Source organism: Sarcophilus harrisii, chromosome 6 (genome assembly GCF_902635505.1).
Source record: "Sarcophilus harrisii chromosome 6, mSarHar1.11, whole genome shotgun sequence".
NCBI classification, from domain to species: Eukaryota; Metazoa; Chordata; class Mammalia; order Dasyuromorphia; family Dasyuridae; genus Sarcophilus; species Sarcophilus harrisii.
In genome coordinates, this window is record NC_045431.1 from 140,102,411 (window position 1) to 140,118,391 (window position 15,981).

General features: G+C 36.9%; 1 protein-coding gene and 1 long non-coding RNA gene across 3 annotated transcripts in view; one reads left to right on the top strand and one right to left on the bottom strand.

The window, feature by feature from the left end:
• The window catches only part of UNC5C (unc-5 netrin receptor C), a 407,070-nt gene that overhangs the window by 38,894 nt on the left and 352,195 nt on the right, over positions 1-15,981 (bottom strand). For both annotated transcript variants that reach the window (XM_003772864.4, XM_031941564.1), the window contains one exon: positions 7,926-8,159. In XM_003772864.4, coding sequence (XP_003772912.1) covers positions 7,926-8,159 — 234 coding nt within the window. The remainder of the gene's footprint in view (positions 1-7,925; positions 8,160-15,981) is intronic.
• The window catches only part of LOC116419732, a 70,290-nt gene that overhangs the window by 23,622 nt on the left and 30,687 nt on the right, over positions 1-15,981 (top strand). The window lies entirely within an intron of this gene.

The window sequence follows — 15,981 nt, forward strand, 5'->3', positions numbered from 1 at the left end:
CAGAGAGGATTGGTGAGATTTACATGAACTGATGCTGAGTGAAATGAGCAGAACCAGGAGATCATTATATACCTCAACAACGATACCATATGAAGATGTATTCTGATGGAAGTGGATTTCTTTGACAAAGAGACCTAACTCAGTTTCAATTGATCAATGATGGACAGAAGCAGCTATACCCAAAGAAAGAACACTGGGTAATGAATGTAAACTGTGTGCATTTTTGTTTTGTTTTTCCAGGGTTATTTCTACCTTCTGAATCCAATTCTCCCTGTGCAGCAAGAGAACTGTTCGGTTCTGCACACATATATTGTACCTAGGATATACTGCAACATATTTAACATATATAGGACTGCTTGCCATCTAGGGGAGGGTGTGGAGGGAGAGAGGGGAAAAATTGGAACTGAAGTGAGTACAAGGGATAATGTTGTAAAAAATTACCCTGGCATGGGTTCTGTCAATAAAAAGTTATTATAATAAAAAAAAATAAATTAAAAACAATTTATTTTATCCTAAAAAAAGAAAAAGACTGAGGACCATTTGCTCTAAGGTTATAAATTGTCAATGTGAGACTCAAGATCAGGGGGAGATCAGATTTCCTGACTCCTAACTCCTTCTGCCCTCAAGAATTTCACACTACCCCTCTAAAATATTCCAAAACATAAGACTATACCGGATACCTATTGACATCTTTACTTCTGTTTATTCAAACATCCTGACTCTGGCTTTTAGTAAGAATTTATTGCCTCCCCCCATCCTGACAGAACCAAATGGATCTGTAAAGAAGTTTCCCGCTTCTTTCCTCTTCTTTGTTTGGAAAGGCATAAAAAGATTTGGGATTCTCCCATTCATCACTGGATACTTTGAGATGAGAGTCCTGTCCAGTCAATTATATTCTCCAATATTAAAAACTCTCTAATCTCTATCTTGCCTCAGTTTCTCTGACATTACAAATGATCATCAGGAAGGATGAGATAGAGGATAGCATAGTTTAAAGGTATTTAGGAGGAGAGAGACTTTTTTCATACTGGAAACCTCATTAATGCTGAATAGTTGGTGATGGGTAAAAGGGCACTGAAATTGAAGGTGGTTGGTATGGAGTAGGGCTGAGCAAGGCCCCTTTCCTTCTTTTGAAATCCTACACATGAGTGGTTCAGAATAGGCTACATGCAGATGAACAGCACTCAGATGTAAACCCTGGTTCATTTCTCCATTCTGATTGCTCCATTTCTCTCGCTTCTTAGCATGTGATTTACATGTTCTATACAGATCCATTATACTAGCAGCACCTGGACATATGGAACTGTTGTTAATCCAAGTAAAACAATTTATCTTCCACCCTTTCCCTCTTCCCTTTAGTAAATACATACAGATTGGCTCACCATCTTGCATTTTATTTATATCATATGTGTATTTCTTACAAACTTAATGAACAACAACTATTGGGCATTTTAGTAGTTTCTTTCAACAAATAGTCCCACAGAGGCCCAGAACCTTAGGGTTTAATATAAACTTGTCCTTAACGAAGAAGAAAGTTATTGTAAATTATATTCTTTGGGTAGCGGGACAAAAGATTCATTACCACATAGGCATTTTCTTCCTCCCTAGATACCCTTCAATTTTTCCAAATAAAACTTTTCTTTGAATTAGATTGCACTGCCAATTAGCCAAGTATTTACTTATTAAATACTTTAAGTATTTACTTATTCATTTATTTCTGCTGGATTTTGTGTCTCAGAAAATAAAGATAGAATGAACACACAAATGATGTTACTATAATCACAGGAGTAGGACAAAGAGAAAGGCTTGAGTTCAGGACTATCAAATCCAATCTTTTAAGTAAGTTGTGATCTCTTAATTTAACTAAAGGAATATCTCCAAGCTATTCCCATGATTCTCAGTATGTGTACCAAATCAGCTGAACCCAACTTGAATTGGGTTTTCACTGGCACTTAAAATATCCACTCACACAGAATAGAATCCTCCTAAAAGATGTTTAAATAAAGGCTGTTATTTCTCATCAGCCCTTATCTTGTACTCTGGCACATATAGTGGATATTCTAATTCAATATCAAATCTCCTAAAATTGCTGAAGGCAGCTTTGAAAATCCAGGTGATTTTGCTTTGCTCTATTAGCTAATATGTCTAAAGGAAAATGCCATTAAAAACCTTCTGGACCTAAAGAGGAAAGTGGGAGATGAGGAAAGGAGCCACAGTAGATCAAATCTGACATCAGCCTCTCATTATTTTTTGTTGCTTTTCAGACCACATACTCACTATGGAAAAATGACAATGATGATCCTTAATACCCTCAGTTCTAAAAAAAGAATTACAATCTTTTTTTAAAACTATCTTCCTATAAATGTATAAATATAACCCTTAGAGAGTGAACTGTCCACTACTCTTTAGCCTCTTTCTTAGTTTAATGCTTTTCTGATTTTTTGATAAATGCATAAAGCATTCCCAATCCTCCAAAAGCAAATGTAATCGGCTCCAACATCCTAGGAAATATTCTATTGGACAGTACTTGAGATGATGAAAAAAAATGAAATTTTTTGGCACCACAGAAGGTCAATATGCCATACAACATACATGCCCACAGGTTGCAGGGATAGTTTCCGAACAAAGTAAAGCAGTTCCTTCTTTTATATTCTTAGCAAAAATGACACTTCTAAAAACTGGCAGTATAGCTTATAAAGTTATGCATTTGAACTCTGCCTGGAGAATAGGATGGATCTTTATAGGAACCATGGATCTTTAGGGTGAATCTTTTAATAATTCAGAGTACCTTCATTACAAAATTGATAGGGAGTATGGCTCATATTTTATATATATTCCATACATGTTAAATGTTGACACATAAATTGAGAGGGCACTAGGTCTCTCTAGCATATATTTTAAAACCTAATTTTGATTATTTTATTTTAATTTGTGGAAGACAAATGCAAATTGCCAGTACTGAGAAAGGCAGATGAACAGGTTTAATAAAGAAAAATAAAAAGAAACAGTGAAAACAACACAAGCTGTTTCTATCATGATCAACGGTTTACAAAGAGACATTTATAGATTCTGTGCCTCTGGGGAGCTGGCACTTAGCATTAAAAATACATGAATAACAAATGAGACTTCTTTGTACCTTATGGCCACAATAATGCAAAAATACCAAGATTCTTGTTATGCTGTAGGTAAATACGGTAATCATTATACTAGAGAAACAATTAGCCTAGTATTTTGGAAGGTACAATCAGACCAGTTTCCCTTATTCTGCAAAATAGCAGCCTGTAGTTAGGTACTTTTCTCCTTTTCCCCACATCTCCCATAGAGAAAATGAAAAAGCAAATTAAAATAAAAAAGCAGACAACAGAAACATACACACACACATACACATACACACATACACAGGGAGAGAAAAGAGAGAAACAGGAGAAAGAAACCGAAAGATGGGGGGGGGGGGAAGAAAGGGTGTATAATTATGCTAATCTCTGTTAAAGAAAGGACGTCTAAGATAAACATGGAAGAAAATTTACTGCCATCAGCATGTCAATTTTTTTCTGCAATATTATACATTTTTGGGTGAAATTCAAGGAACATTAAAAAGCACCCACTAGGAGAATTAGACATAAAGATAATAGCTCATCCACATGATCTCTGATCACTTTCCATGAAAGCATTTCATGCTTCATGTGGAACATCTAACTTAAAACACATATATTGTTGATTTTGTTGTTTATAACTCCATCACTTCCCCTCCCCTTACCCCTTCAGAGTAAAGGCAATAAATTTAAAGAAACTGAGTGAAAGGGAAACTCCAGTTATCTTTTTTGAATTTCTATTGTTAGTGGCTTGAAGCATTTTTTTCATGTGATTATTGTTTATATTTGTGCTTTGAAATATTTAATTTTTAGACAGAATTCAAATTAGCTATAAATACATATTACTATGGGCACAGCCACAAATCTGAACTTCATATTCCTGACTATCCTAGGCACATTATCTGGTTCCACCCTATCTTTAAATCTTATCTCGGACTATTCATACTTTGTCTACTCCAGACTAATGGGATCACCCTTGGTACTTCTGTCTCATGTTTGGACTTACACCATGTGAATGCACTAATGTGTGAAATGAAAATAAAGCATGACTTTGTGTTTAGAGAACCAACTGTGGAGTCACAAAGACCTGGATTTAAGTCTCCCCCTTTGCCACAAACTGGTATTTTGATCCCGTACAAATCAATTAACCTCTGAGCTTCCAAGGCAACCCTCTATGATTATATATTGCAGAGCAAATGCCAATATGCACCTTGCTGAGAATTCCTTACACAAATAAAATCAAAGATCCAAACTAATAATAATTAATAACATTTCAATACAATAAATAATGTATTGAGGGAAAAAAGAAATTCCAGTCTATCCCTTCTCAGAGTTCACAATTTAGTAGGAAAATGTGGAAAGCAACAAGTACAACAAGCACATTGTGTTGCAATCCAACATAGCCTCTCTCTTGAGTTTCAGTCCTACATTACTCCTATATTTGTAAATGGATTTTTCAAATGAAATCATAACACATTTCAAACAGAATTCATCATCTTCCTTGACTTCTAAACTTCTCCTTTCCATCTAATTTATCTATTTCTCTTAAATGTATTACTTTTTTTTTTTCTATTCACCCAGCTTCCCATTCTTGGTAATAATATCCTAGAATTTCTGCTTTCACTTACCACCTTCTATAAGTACTTTAAATTTGCAAAGTGAGTTACATTTATTAACTCAGATTCTTATTTAAGGTTTTGAGTTCCTAATTCTATCATTCCCTCCTTCTCTTCTCTCCCTTTCTTGAGATAGCAAGCAATCAGGCATTGACTATACATGTGCTACTATATAAAACATTTCCATATTAGTTATTTTGTATAAGGAGACTTAAAAAATAATAAAAAAGAAAGTGAAAAACGGCATGCTTTAACCTGCAATTAATCAATATAAGTTTTTTCTCTGGAGATGGATAGTAAGTTTCATCATTAGTGTTGGGATTATCTTGGATCATTGCTTAGTTGAATTGTCATTTCACTGTCATTCACCATTATTCACCAAACAATATTGATGTTGTTGTGTACAACATTCTCTTGGTTCTGTTCACTTCACTATGCGTTAGTTCATGGTAGTCTTTCTGGGTGTTTCTGAAATCATTTTGCTTATAAACTCATTATTATCATCACCATCATACAAATGAAAAAAAACTGAGGTACAGAGGTTAAACTTGCTCAGTGTCTTCTTGAATCCAAGCCAACCCCTCTATCACTTGTCACTTACATCTCTCTCTTTTTTAAGGTCTCCGTTTCAGGTGCGGGCCCTTCTGGTGGCCATTAGTCCATGCCACCACTCCCTGGTTGCTATTGCTGCCACTCTGTCGCCTCCTTCATGTGGTAATCTCCCACATGTCTCTTTATTCCAATCTGTTGCTATACTTTATCAAGTTTATCTCTATGACATCTTCCATATCCATTCCTTTCTCCCTACTTATGCTAAAACCAACCTAATTCTGGCTTAAATTAGACAACTTCTAGCATAGACTATGTAATAATCTGCTAAATTGTCTCCTTGCATCCAGTATCCCCTGGCCAAAACCTCCTCCATAGAGCTAATAAATTTGTATTCCTAAAGTAGGAAGGTGGCCATGTCATTCCCTCACTTAAGAAACTTCAGTGTCTCCCTATCATTTTTATTGCAAAAGACAAATTTGCTTTTTGGCATTTAAATGTCTTCATAATCCAGTCTATTTTTCTAGGCCAATTGCATCCATCCCATCAGACTGGAAGTTTAGCCAAATTGGCCTATCAACTATTTTTGTGCACAGGATATTCCATCTCCCATCTCTGTGCCTTTGTCTGTAGTATATAGTTGGAAAGCTTTCCTGCCCTGCCTTCACTTGACAGAAATCTTTGCTTCCTTCAAAGCTCAGCACCTATTGCCACTTCCTTGCCAGGCCTAATCAGATCCACCTCCTTGTATGGATCCCCACTTTGAAAAAATTTTGCACAAATTTTGATTTTCTTTATCTCTGTGCATTTCGTATACTCCACTGTCTCCTCTAAAAGAAAAAAAGCTGAAGAAAAGGATGTTCCATTTTTGTCTTAGATTCCCAGAACTGAGCACAATACCTGACAAAAAGTAGGTGCTCAAGGTATGTTTGTTGGCATGAAATGAAGGAGTCAAAAAAAATTTCCAATAAAAGAATTCAAAAAAATTTCAGGAGGAAGAAGAAACATTGTGTATTAGAAAGATCAATGAAATTGGAATCAAAAGTCTGTGTTTTAAAACCAGGTTTTTCCATTTACTATCAAATTAGATATTAGGCACTATATGAGAGTAATTGGCCATCAAAGTCCCTTCTTTGAAAGTCAATGAACAATTTCACCAGGGAGCAATGGCAAAGGCTTCCCTGCAGAGATGACACATTTGCCTAACCATGAAGGAAGAGAAGAATTTCATTTAACAGAGCAAATGAAGGCATGGATTCCAGGCTTGGGGTATGGCCTGCAAAAATTTAGAAGCATATTGAGCTTGGGGAATAGTTTATATAATTGGATGAATGGGAGCAATTGAAATCTGATTGTTGCCAGATTGTAGAGGATTTTAAAGGTTAGTTTAAGGAATTTTTATTTTACCTTATAAGTAATAGGGAGCCATGGAAATTTTTGAGCAGGAAAGTGATCTTTTCATTTTGATGATCATGTTGGTAACTATGTGAAGGATGTACTAGAAAGGAGAGATACTTGAAAAAAGGAATCCAGAGGACCAATTAAGAGGTTCTTGTTATAATGGAAATGAAAAGGGATCAGGGTCTGAATTAGAGTGGTAACAATGTGAGTAGTGGAGAAAGAGAGAATGACAAGGGTATTGGAGAGATAAAATAAATAAGCCATAACAATTGATTACATGTGAGCAATAAAAGGTGGTCAGTGAGGGAAGGAAGAGTCAAAGTCCTCCAAGTATGACGAGCAAATGACTACACTAGGCAAATCAATTCATCAGCTTTCTCTTATGTAGAATTGAATTAATATCTGTAACATTTGACCACTTCAGTTCTGAATATGCTCATAGAATGTGTCCAAGTTTTCCAATAGCTCAGACATATGGGAATGGAGGATCTCAGGGAAGAGACCAAAGCTGGAAACAGAGTTCTGATAGTCACTATACATAGAGAAGAGATGATTGAGTGAATGGGAGTATATAATATCATCAAGTGAGAAGAAAACAGAGGGTTGAGAATAGCATTTTGTTTATTGGATTGAACTGAACTGAACTGAACTGACATCATTGTTTAGGGTACAGAAGGCAAATGCTGAGTTAGCAAAGACATATTCAGTCAGACAGAAGATGAAGCAGGAGGGAATGATTCCATGGAACCCAGGGAAAAAGAGAGAGTATTCAGGAAGAGTGGGTTTTAAGGGGGTAAATATTATAGAAAACTTATAAATGAATCAAATAAAGAAAAAGTTGTTGACTACATGATACAATTTAAATGCTTTCCCCTAAAGAAAGCCTTTCCTGACTCATGCAATCCTAACTCCAAATCTATTTATTCCTCTCCAGGTTTCTCATAATGTCTCTTCTTATAACACTCCTTACATGTCCACAATATGCCAAGCCTGGTGTTGAATAGGTACTAGGGTTACAAAGGCACAGAAATGAAACAGTCCCTATTTGCTAGGAGTTTACATTCTAATGAGAGTTCTTACTTTCCTTTTTAAATAATTATTTTTCTCCTATATAGTAATTATCTATTTCTTTGCAGTAGTTTTCTTGGTTCCTCCAATACCTATTACAGCACCTGTTTAACAAATTTTTTTTTAATTAAATAGAGTAGAATGATTGAAAAAACAAAAAGCAAACTAAAGATGACTATTGAATCAATTAGTTACTTACCTTAAGTGCATCCTGTGTGTCATCTAGGCAGTAGACCCGGATGCTATATTCCAAAGATGAACAAGACAATGGCCCAAAAATGGCAAGTTTTAGGCGCTTTGCTGCTGCTTTGGTGGTAGATTGCCCAACCAGAGCATATGTGCTCAGTGTCTCTGTGAGAATGTGGCAAGCTTCTAGGTCCAGCTGAATGTAGCAAGGGGTGGTGAAATTTTCCTCTCCAACAACTACCACATCCTGAGGGAAAATGAGAAAGCAAACATAACTGAGGAGAATATTGCAAACTTATGGTGTACTAATGACCAGAGCAGTTGGAAAGTCAAGATTCTAGTTTTCCTTTGGTTATGGGAATCAGAAAAAAGCTGCAATATACTTTGGACCTGGATCTGACTTCTTTGTGTTGAAAATACAAACACAAAATGAGACTGGGCTGGCTCCCAAGGAGTTTAGGGTAGAAAACACATATTATGAGTGATTTTCAGTAAAATGATTTTTAGTGTGGGCTGGGGCGATATTACTAGATAGATGATAAAGTACTCATACTAGGTAGATCCAAGTTTCCTGTTGGATAGTTGATAATAGGTACAAAGTATGACCTGAGGCTAGTTAGAAATAGAGGGTTAGGGGAATTTCCAGTCTCTCACCTATCCACTAATTAATCAGAAAAGCTCCATGTAGGTTATGGCACATAAACAGTATATGTGTGTGTATATGCATACACATACATATAAACATATTCATGTATATTTAAAATTAAAAACCAGACAAAATAAGAATTATTTTAATCATGATTGATTTTTGAACCATTATTCTAAATCCTGAATAATTTTTTAAAGTTTCTTTTTTTTCATGAGAAATACTATTAGTATATGATATTGTTGAGCTAAGTATTTTTTGCAAGAGCTAGGATTTTGAAAAAAGCAGATATTGTCAAAAACTTTCTTTTCTACAACTTTTTCCTACACACACACACACACACACACACACACACACACACACACAGCTTCCAAAACTCTATACTACCCTTCCCAAATAATTCTGCCAACAGGATTGTAGGGGAAATAGTATATCAAAACTGAATGCTTTGAAAGTACCTTCCATATGCTCAGAGGGATAAAGGCTCTCAATTAATTCCCCATTTGACACTTCAGACTCTGCACGTGGTGCAAGGTCTTTCAAATTACCTGGAGAAAAATGGAAATAAATGGGGGAGATATATGGTAAAAACAGCTGGGAGCAGGACCAGGCTTTGCAAATTCAGGTTTAATCTCAGCTGCCTTAAGCTGCATAGCAGATGATCTGTATAAGGCTTGGAGGCTAAGAACTGAGATACATTAGTTTTTTTTTTTCCTTAATTAGTAAACAGGTTCAGACTCCATGACTGGAAAAAGAGGCAGAAGAAACAGCCACCTCAGGTGGCTCTCTGCTGATTGGGCCATGAACATTTGTGTAACTTTTGGCAAGGGTTATATGCTGAGGGCGATAGAACCATCTGTTGGGGAGCTATTCCAAAAGAGAAAGAAGTTTATTTATTTATTTCTTCATTTAGGTATTTATAATTTATATCACACATTTCCAAAACGGATTTGAAAGTTTTTAGTAGTTATCACAAAGCTTGGTATGTTTTGAAGGTAATTAAAAAATAATTATTTGTTGTTGTTTTTCCTTTTCCCCTACAACAGTTAAATGACCCTGAATTTTATTCTATAACACATTTGATAGTACATTTGTATTCTGTAGATTTATCTAAACTAGACAACAAGTGTTTCCTTGTTTTCCATTTTTGGTTTGTATAAACCAACCCACAATGTGGTGTAAACTGTACACTTATTTCTACCTCTTACCAGCTTTTTCATTCAAGCTTTTTTCCTTTGAACCTGCTTCTATCTAGTCAAGGTGGGATTCTTTCAGATGGAATGTAGCTGCAGAATCAATACTCTCAATTTCTTAAGGGCTAACTCTTGTGTGGAGATAATCAGTCCTGCTAACATTGTAGTTCATCACTTCCTAATGTTATATTTTCCATAAACAAATTAGTAACCAATACAAATTAACATTAAACAAAACATTTACTGAAAATGGAATGCAAATGCTATTTATATAACATTCCATCTATAAACCTAGGCCCATTCTCCCAGTAATGCACATAGTGTCCATGGGGAGTATGGGAATACAAGCTAGTAATCTCAGGGTAATAAACCACAGATGTAATAAATACATTTATCAAGAGCCATTTACAACTCTGAAACTATAGAATTTCTTATCCTTCCATTTCAGAAACTGTCAGAAGAGTTCCTTGGTAAGCATAACTTCCACATGAACAAATGCCTCTATTGCTAAGCTAAGCTGATCCACTCTGTTTTAAACTGACACCTCGCCAAACATAGCCTCTCATTGGATAAACTAATGTGCTAAGCTGCTCAGATGCTTCACTTCTATGCTATTGCATTGGTTATCTAGAGGTATTCCTCAACAGCAATTGTATTATCCTTCACTTCTAGTTGTAAGCTTCAGTGATGCCTTCAGCTGAAATAATGTATGCTCTTACCAAAAAAGGCAGGAATCTTTCTCTTAATATTGATTTTAAAAGTTTCCCTTTTTTAAACAAGATTTTTCTTTTTTTTCTACCTCTCAGCAAAAATAGGTATACTGCAGAGAAATATCTTTTACCTTCTCTTCCCCTTTTCTATTTTTCTCAGCAATTAAGTGACCCTAGAAAGCAAATTATTCTCTTCAATCCTTATTAGAGGTTTAGAAGATTAATCATATTAATAAAATGAGCAACTACCCTGTTATATGCAAATTAGTTACTACTATCTCAGAAGGCAACACCCACTAGCTTCAGAACATTCAGCAATGATTTTTCCCAGAACAAGGCAGCAAACTTATGTTCCAGAGAAGTGACATTTCAAGTATCAACACACTTACACTTGGATTGTACTGCTGAATTTTACTCCTTCCTCATATTTGCCACAGAGACTCTCATCTCCTTTGCATGCTCAAAGCAGTTACCATCTTTCCCATGAAGTATTTCTTCATTTTTCTATACTTACCTTCCCACACATAATACTCAATCATTTTAAAAATTATTTTGCAATTATCTGTGTACATGCTACATTCCTTTAGTAGGTTAGGAAGCATTTTCTTGGACGGCGGGCATTTAATAATTTTTTAAAAAAGCAATGCCTAATGCCTGTGTGTATCTAATTTATATTTTAATGTACTTAACATCTACTGGTCATCCTGCCATCTGGGGGAGGGGGTGGGGGGTAAGAGGTGAAAAATTGGAACAAGAGGTTTGGCAATTGTTAATGCTATAAAGTTACCCATACATATAACCTGTAAATAAAAGGCTATTAAATAAAAAAAAAAAAAGCAATGCCTGGTTCATATTTATCTAAGCAAAAATATTAGGAAATAAAGGAAGAGTAAGAAAGATCGGTGATCATATTCTTTAAAGAATGCCTACATTTGAAGACTCCAGAGAAGGAAAGAGGATAAGAATGAAATTTATATTATTCTTGTCTCCTCCTAGCCAAAATAGCTTTTAGGAAGGAGTGATAACATTCCAAGAAGTTAAATGGGAACCACACCTCAGTAGAGAGAATGTGTATTCTATACCTACAAAAAAGTCTGGAGAAAAGCATGAAAACTTCAGTCTAGCTTCTCACTCCAATTCTCTGGCTCTTAATGCCTTTGGCTAGCCCAGCAAGAAAGGACTGAAGAAAGAAGTTCCCAAGGTCATGATGGATTCTTTAGCCTTCATTCCTAGCCACCCTAGAATATGGAAGCATTCAAAGGCAGTACTGCCTTGATTTGCAGCTCAGTTAAACACAATCATAGGATAACAAAACTAAAGGCACAAAAGATGTCAGAAACCATCTAGTCCAATGTACTTTTTTGTTCTTCTTCAGCCAGGATATTCTGTCTCTTATCTTTCTCTTTGTGGTTTTGCACACATTTGTCAAGAGCCATTTGTAGAAGGCTGAAACTCTGAAAAGATGAACTTGAATCTGAGACAGCAAAGCAACCATTAAGGCTAATTACCTATTTGATGTGAGATAATGGTTCTATAAATATTTATATGAGATAGTGATGTGATGGCTCTCCTCACCATTGGCGCTTGCTGAATGTGTAGTGGTGAGGTAATCATAGGCAAGGATTGGAGGGCTGAGGGAGAGAAGTCAGACTCGCTTTGCCACAGGATGAGCAGGAGAAAGATTTCAGGCTCCAAACTCCAGAATCCAGGATAGATCTTTGGCAAGCCACGTGGCAGCTTGCCTGCCTCCTTCACTTCTCCCCCTAAAGACCAAGGACTTTGATTGCTCCTGACTCTGACTGATCCTGAGGCTCTCCAGGGAGTTAGCTTGGACATTATATATTGGCACCAACATGGACTAAGGATGTACACAAAGCTTGATTGTAATTTCAGTAAAGAAGTCCCTGTAGGAAATAGGGTGAGTATTAAAATAGACAAGCAGGAAACTTTGTTAAGAGCTGAAATGGGGCAGATACTAGGAAAAGAGGCTCCTCCACCCCAAAGTAGGTCTATAGAAAGCATATTAGGTTAATAAAGAAGCAAGGTTTGCTTGTAACTTGGGAGCAGATTGGTGGACTCTTGTAAACATTAGAAACCAAGCATGTCCCCTTGGTTCTTCAAGGAAGAAGAATTAGAGGCAGATAAATGGAAACTAGTAGGAGAGCAACTAATTGAATATTACAATGATAATGGTGCTGATTCAATTTCTAAGGAAATATTCTATATATACAACATAATACAATTGGCCTTCAAGAATTCCAAAAGTTCTTAAAAAAAGAAGAGTTTTAAGGAGAACAGCCAAACAAGGAGGCCTGAAGAAAAAGAGGAAGAAAAGGGGGATGGTGCTGATAAAATAGCCAAAAGGCATGGAGAATTGAGTGAATTTAAAGGATGTGGTGATTCTCAGTCTCACACCCCAGCTTCAACTACATGTATACCCGAGCAGGCTCTTGACCCTCCCCCATCAATTTCACCTTCCTGGGTGGAGGAAGGAGGATGAGTGGGAAGGGCAGTGATACCACCAGCAACTCCCTCTCCCCCATGACTAGATTGCAAAAGGCACTACTTAAAGCCCAAGAAGAAGGACCAAATACAGTTGATTTGAGAATAGAAACTTATCCTGTGATTAAACAGCTTAACTCTTCAGGTCAAGAAAAAAAGAAGGCACACTCCTCTTAATCTAGAAATTATCAAAAAGCTGAAAAAGGCTTTGTACTCTTTATGGGTCTACATGATCTTATGTTAAGATGGTATTAGAGAATTTGGCTTATGAAATTTTAACCCCTAGTGATTGGAAATCTAAGCATTCCCCATGCTTAGAGCCTGGACAAAATTTGTTGTGGATAGTAAACTCTGTAGGATACAAGCCCAACAAAGGAGGCAACCTGGAGTTAACATATTAATCACCTGTGACCAACTAAGAGGTATAGGTCCTTATGCAGACACTTCAGCACAGATTAATTACTCTATAGCAGCATATGAGCAAACTGTAACTGTTGCTACTGCTGCTGCTGCTATCAAAGCAAGGGATACCTTCCCAGGAAGACAAGATAGAGGGGAAGCCTTCACAAAAATAGAGCAAGGTCCAAATGAACCTTTTGCTGATTTTGTGGGATGTTTGAAGACAGCTGTCATACGAACTATTGTTGAAAATGCAGCAACAGAAATTATAATGACAACTTGTTAGAGAAAATGCTAATGAGGTTTGTAGAAGAATTATACTAGGACTACATAAGGATGCTCCTTTAGAGGAGATCATAAGACACTATGCCATAGTGGGCACAAGTACCTTTTATACTCTGGTTATGATGAAGACTTCCCAAGATCCAAACATGGGAAGACAGGGTCCCTTTTGGCAAGGGATTTCCAGAGAGACCTGTCAATGCTTTCAGTGTGGCAAAGTAGGCCAGCTGAAAGCTCAGTGTTGGTATAAAGACAGTGAGAAAACAGGGTGGGAGAATAAGACACAAAACCCCATGTCCAAAATGCAACAGAGGCTTCCATGGGCATCAAAATGTAGATTGACTCAGGGAAAAGGGATGCGGGGCCCAGCTCCAGGGCCTCAGGCAAAAACCACTTTGGGTGTGAGGGCAGTTGATGCTACACCCAGAGAGTCTTTAGAAGTTCAGTACTCAGACATGACCAATCAGACAAGAAGCAATCTGATGGGAAAAAGGGACTACAGTTGGGGAGAATAGAGTTGTATGCAGCTGGGACAACTGAGATACCTCCTGGAGAGGTGAAATCTGTCCTCTCCAGCCTATGATTCCCTTGCCTCCAGGCACAGTAGTCTTGACCATTTCACCTCCTGAGAGTGCTTACAAAACAGTGTCCTTTTTTGATGTGGGAAACTGGAGAATGTGTAGATAATATTCCAGTCACTAGCACAGGTAGACAATGTGTGACTTATCAACCAGGCGAAGTAGTAGCATCAGGTTTACTGATACAGACTCCTAATAGGCAATTTGGTGATAGTTGCCCAGATAGCAACAGAATCCAGAAATATTCTAGACAGCAGCAGTTACAGCTGATCATCCTATGCTCACTATCTATGTAAATGGCATACCACTGGAAGGCTTGGTAGACATGGGTACAGATCATACAGTCATCGGAGGTACCAATTGGCCTAGTCATTGGCCAAAGATTAAGGCAGACACCTATATGTCTGGCATAGGAGGATCAGTGGCAGCTGAAGTTAGTACTATCCCTTTGAGATGGACATTTGAAGGTGAAACAGAAGTTTTTACTCATTTTGTAGTTGAAAAAATCCCCATCAATCTGTGGGGAACAGACATCTTACAACAGTTAGGATTACAAATGAATACTTTGCTTTTTTAGGCAGGGCTGCTGTTGAAGGCCTGCCAGCACTCTCACCTGGTTCCTGTTCAATGGAAAACTGACACACCAGTGTGGATAGAACAATGGCCCTTAGCTAGTGAAAAAATTCAGACCTTATTAGATATAGTACAGGAGCAACTTGACCAAGGACACTTACAACCTTCTCTAAGTCCTTGGAATTCCCCTGTATTTGCTGTAAAAAAGAAATTGGAAATTGGAGGATGTTGACTGATTTAAGAAAAGTAAATGAACAGATGGAAACTATGGGGACTCTTTAGCCTGTACTTCCACCTCCTACTCAATTGCCTAGAGAATGGCCTTTTTGGGTTATAGACATTAAGGATTATTTCTATTCTATCCCTCTAGATAAGGAGGATATGAAAAGATTTGCCTTTTAAGTACCCAGCATTAACTTAGCTGAGTCTTATAAAAGATATGAATGGACAGTTTTGCCACAGCCCTACTATGTGTCAAATGTATGTTGCTGCTGCTCTTACTCCAGTAAGAAAAGCATTTCCAAAAGTTATGTAATAATTACATAACTTTTGGAAATGCTTTTCTTACTGGAGTAACTTACATTACATGGATGATAGATATCTTGAGGTGTGCATCTGAGAAGCAAATGTTAGAAGCATGTCTACAAAAGACCATGGAAACACTAAGGAACTACAAATTGCACATAGCTCCAGAAAAAAATTCAAAGACATGCTCCTTTTCAATATTTAGGATAGGAAGTATACCCTAAGGTGCTTACAGTACAAAAACTGTCCTTAAGAACAGAGAAGCTAAACACCTAAATGATTTTCAGAAATTGATAGGAGGTATCTAATGGATGCGTCCAGTGTTAGACTTAATTAACTACTTATCTATTGCAACCATAATATGACATTTTAAGGGGAGACAGTGCTTTAAACTCACTATGACAGCTTACAAAAGAAGTTCAAGAGGATCCAATGTGGTTGAAAGAGTCACTCAAAAACCCTTGGAAATATCAGTTTTTGCCGCAAAACCGGCACCCATAGCAGTCCTTCATCAGGGAGACAGTGGGAGTGGGAGTGGGAGAACCCCCCCCAGCACAATCAGAACAAAACCTTATTCTTTTAAGGAGTTATTTTGCTCAACTTTATGCCAATAAATTTTATAACCTAAGTGAAATGGATGACTACCTCCAAAAATACAGAC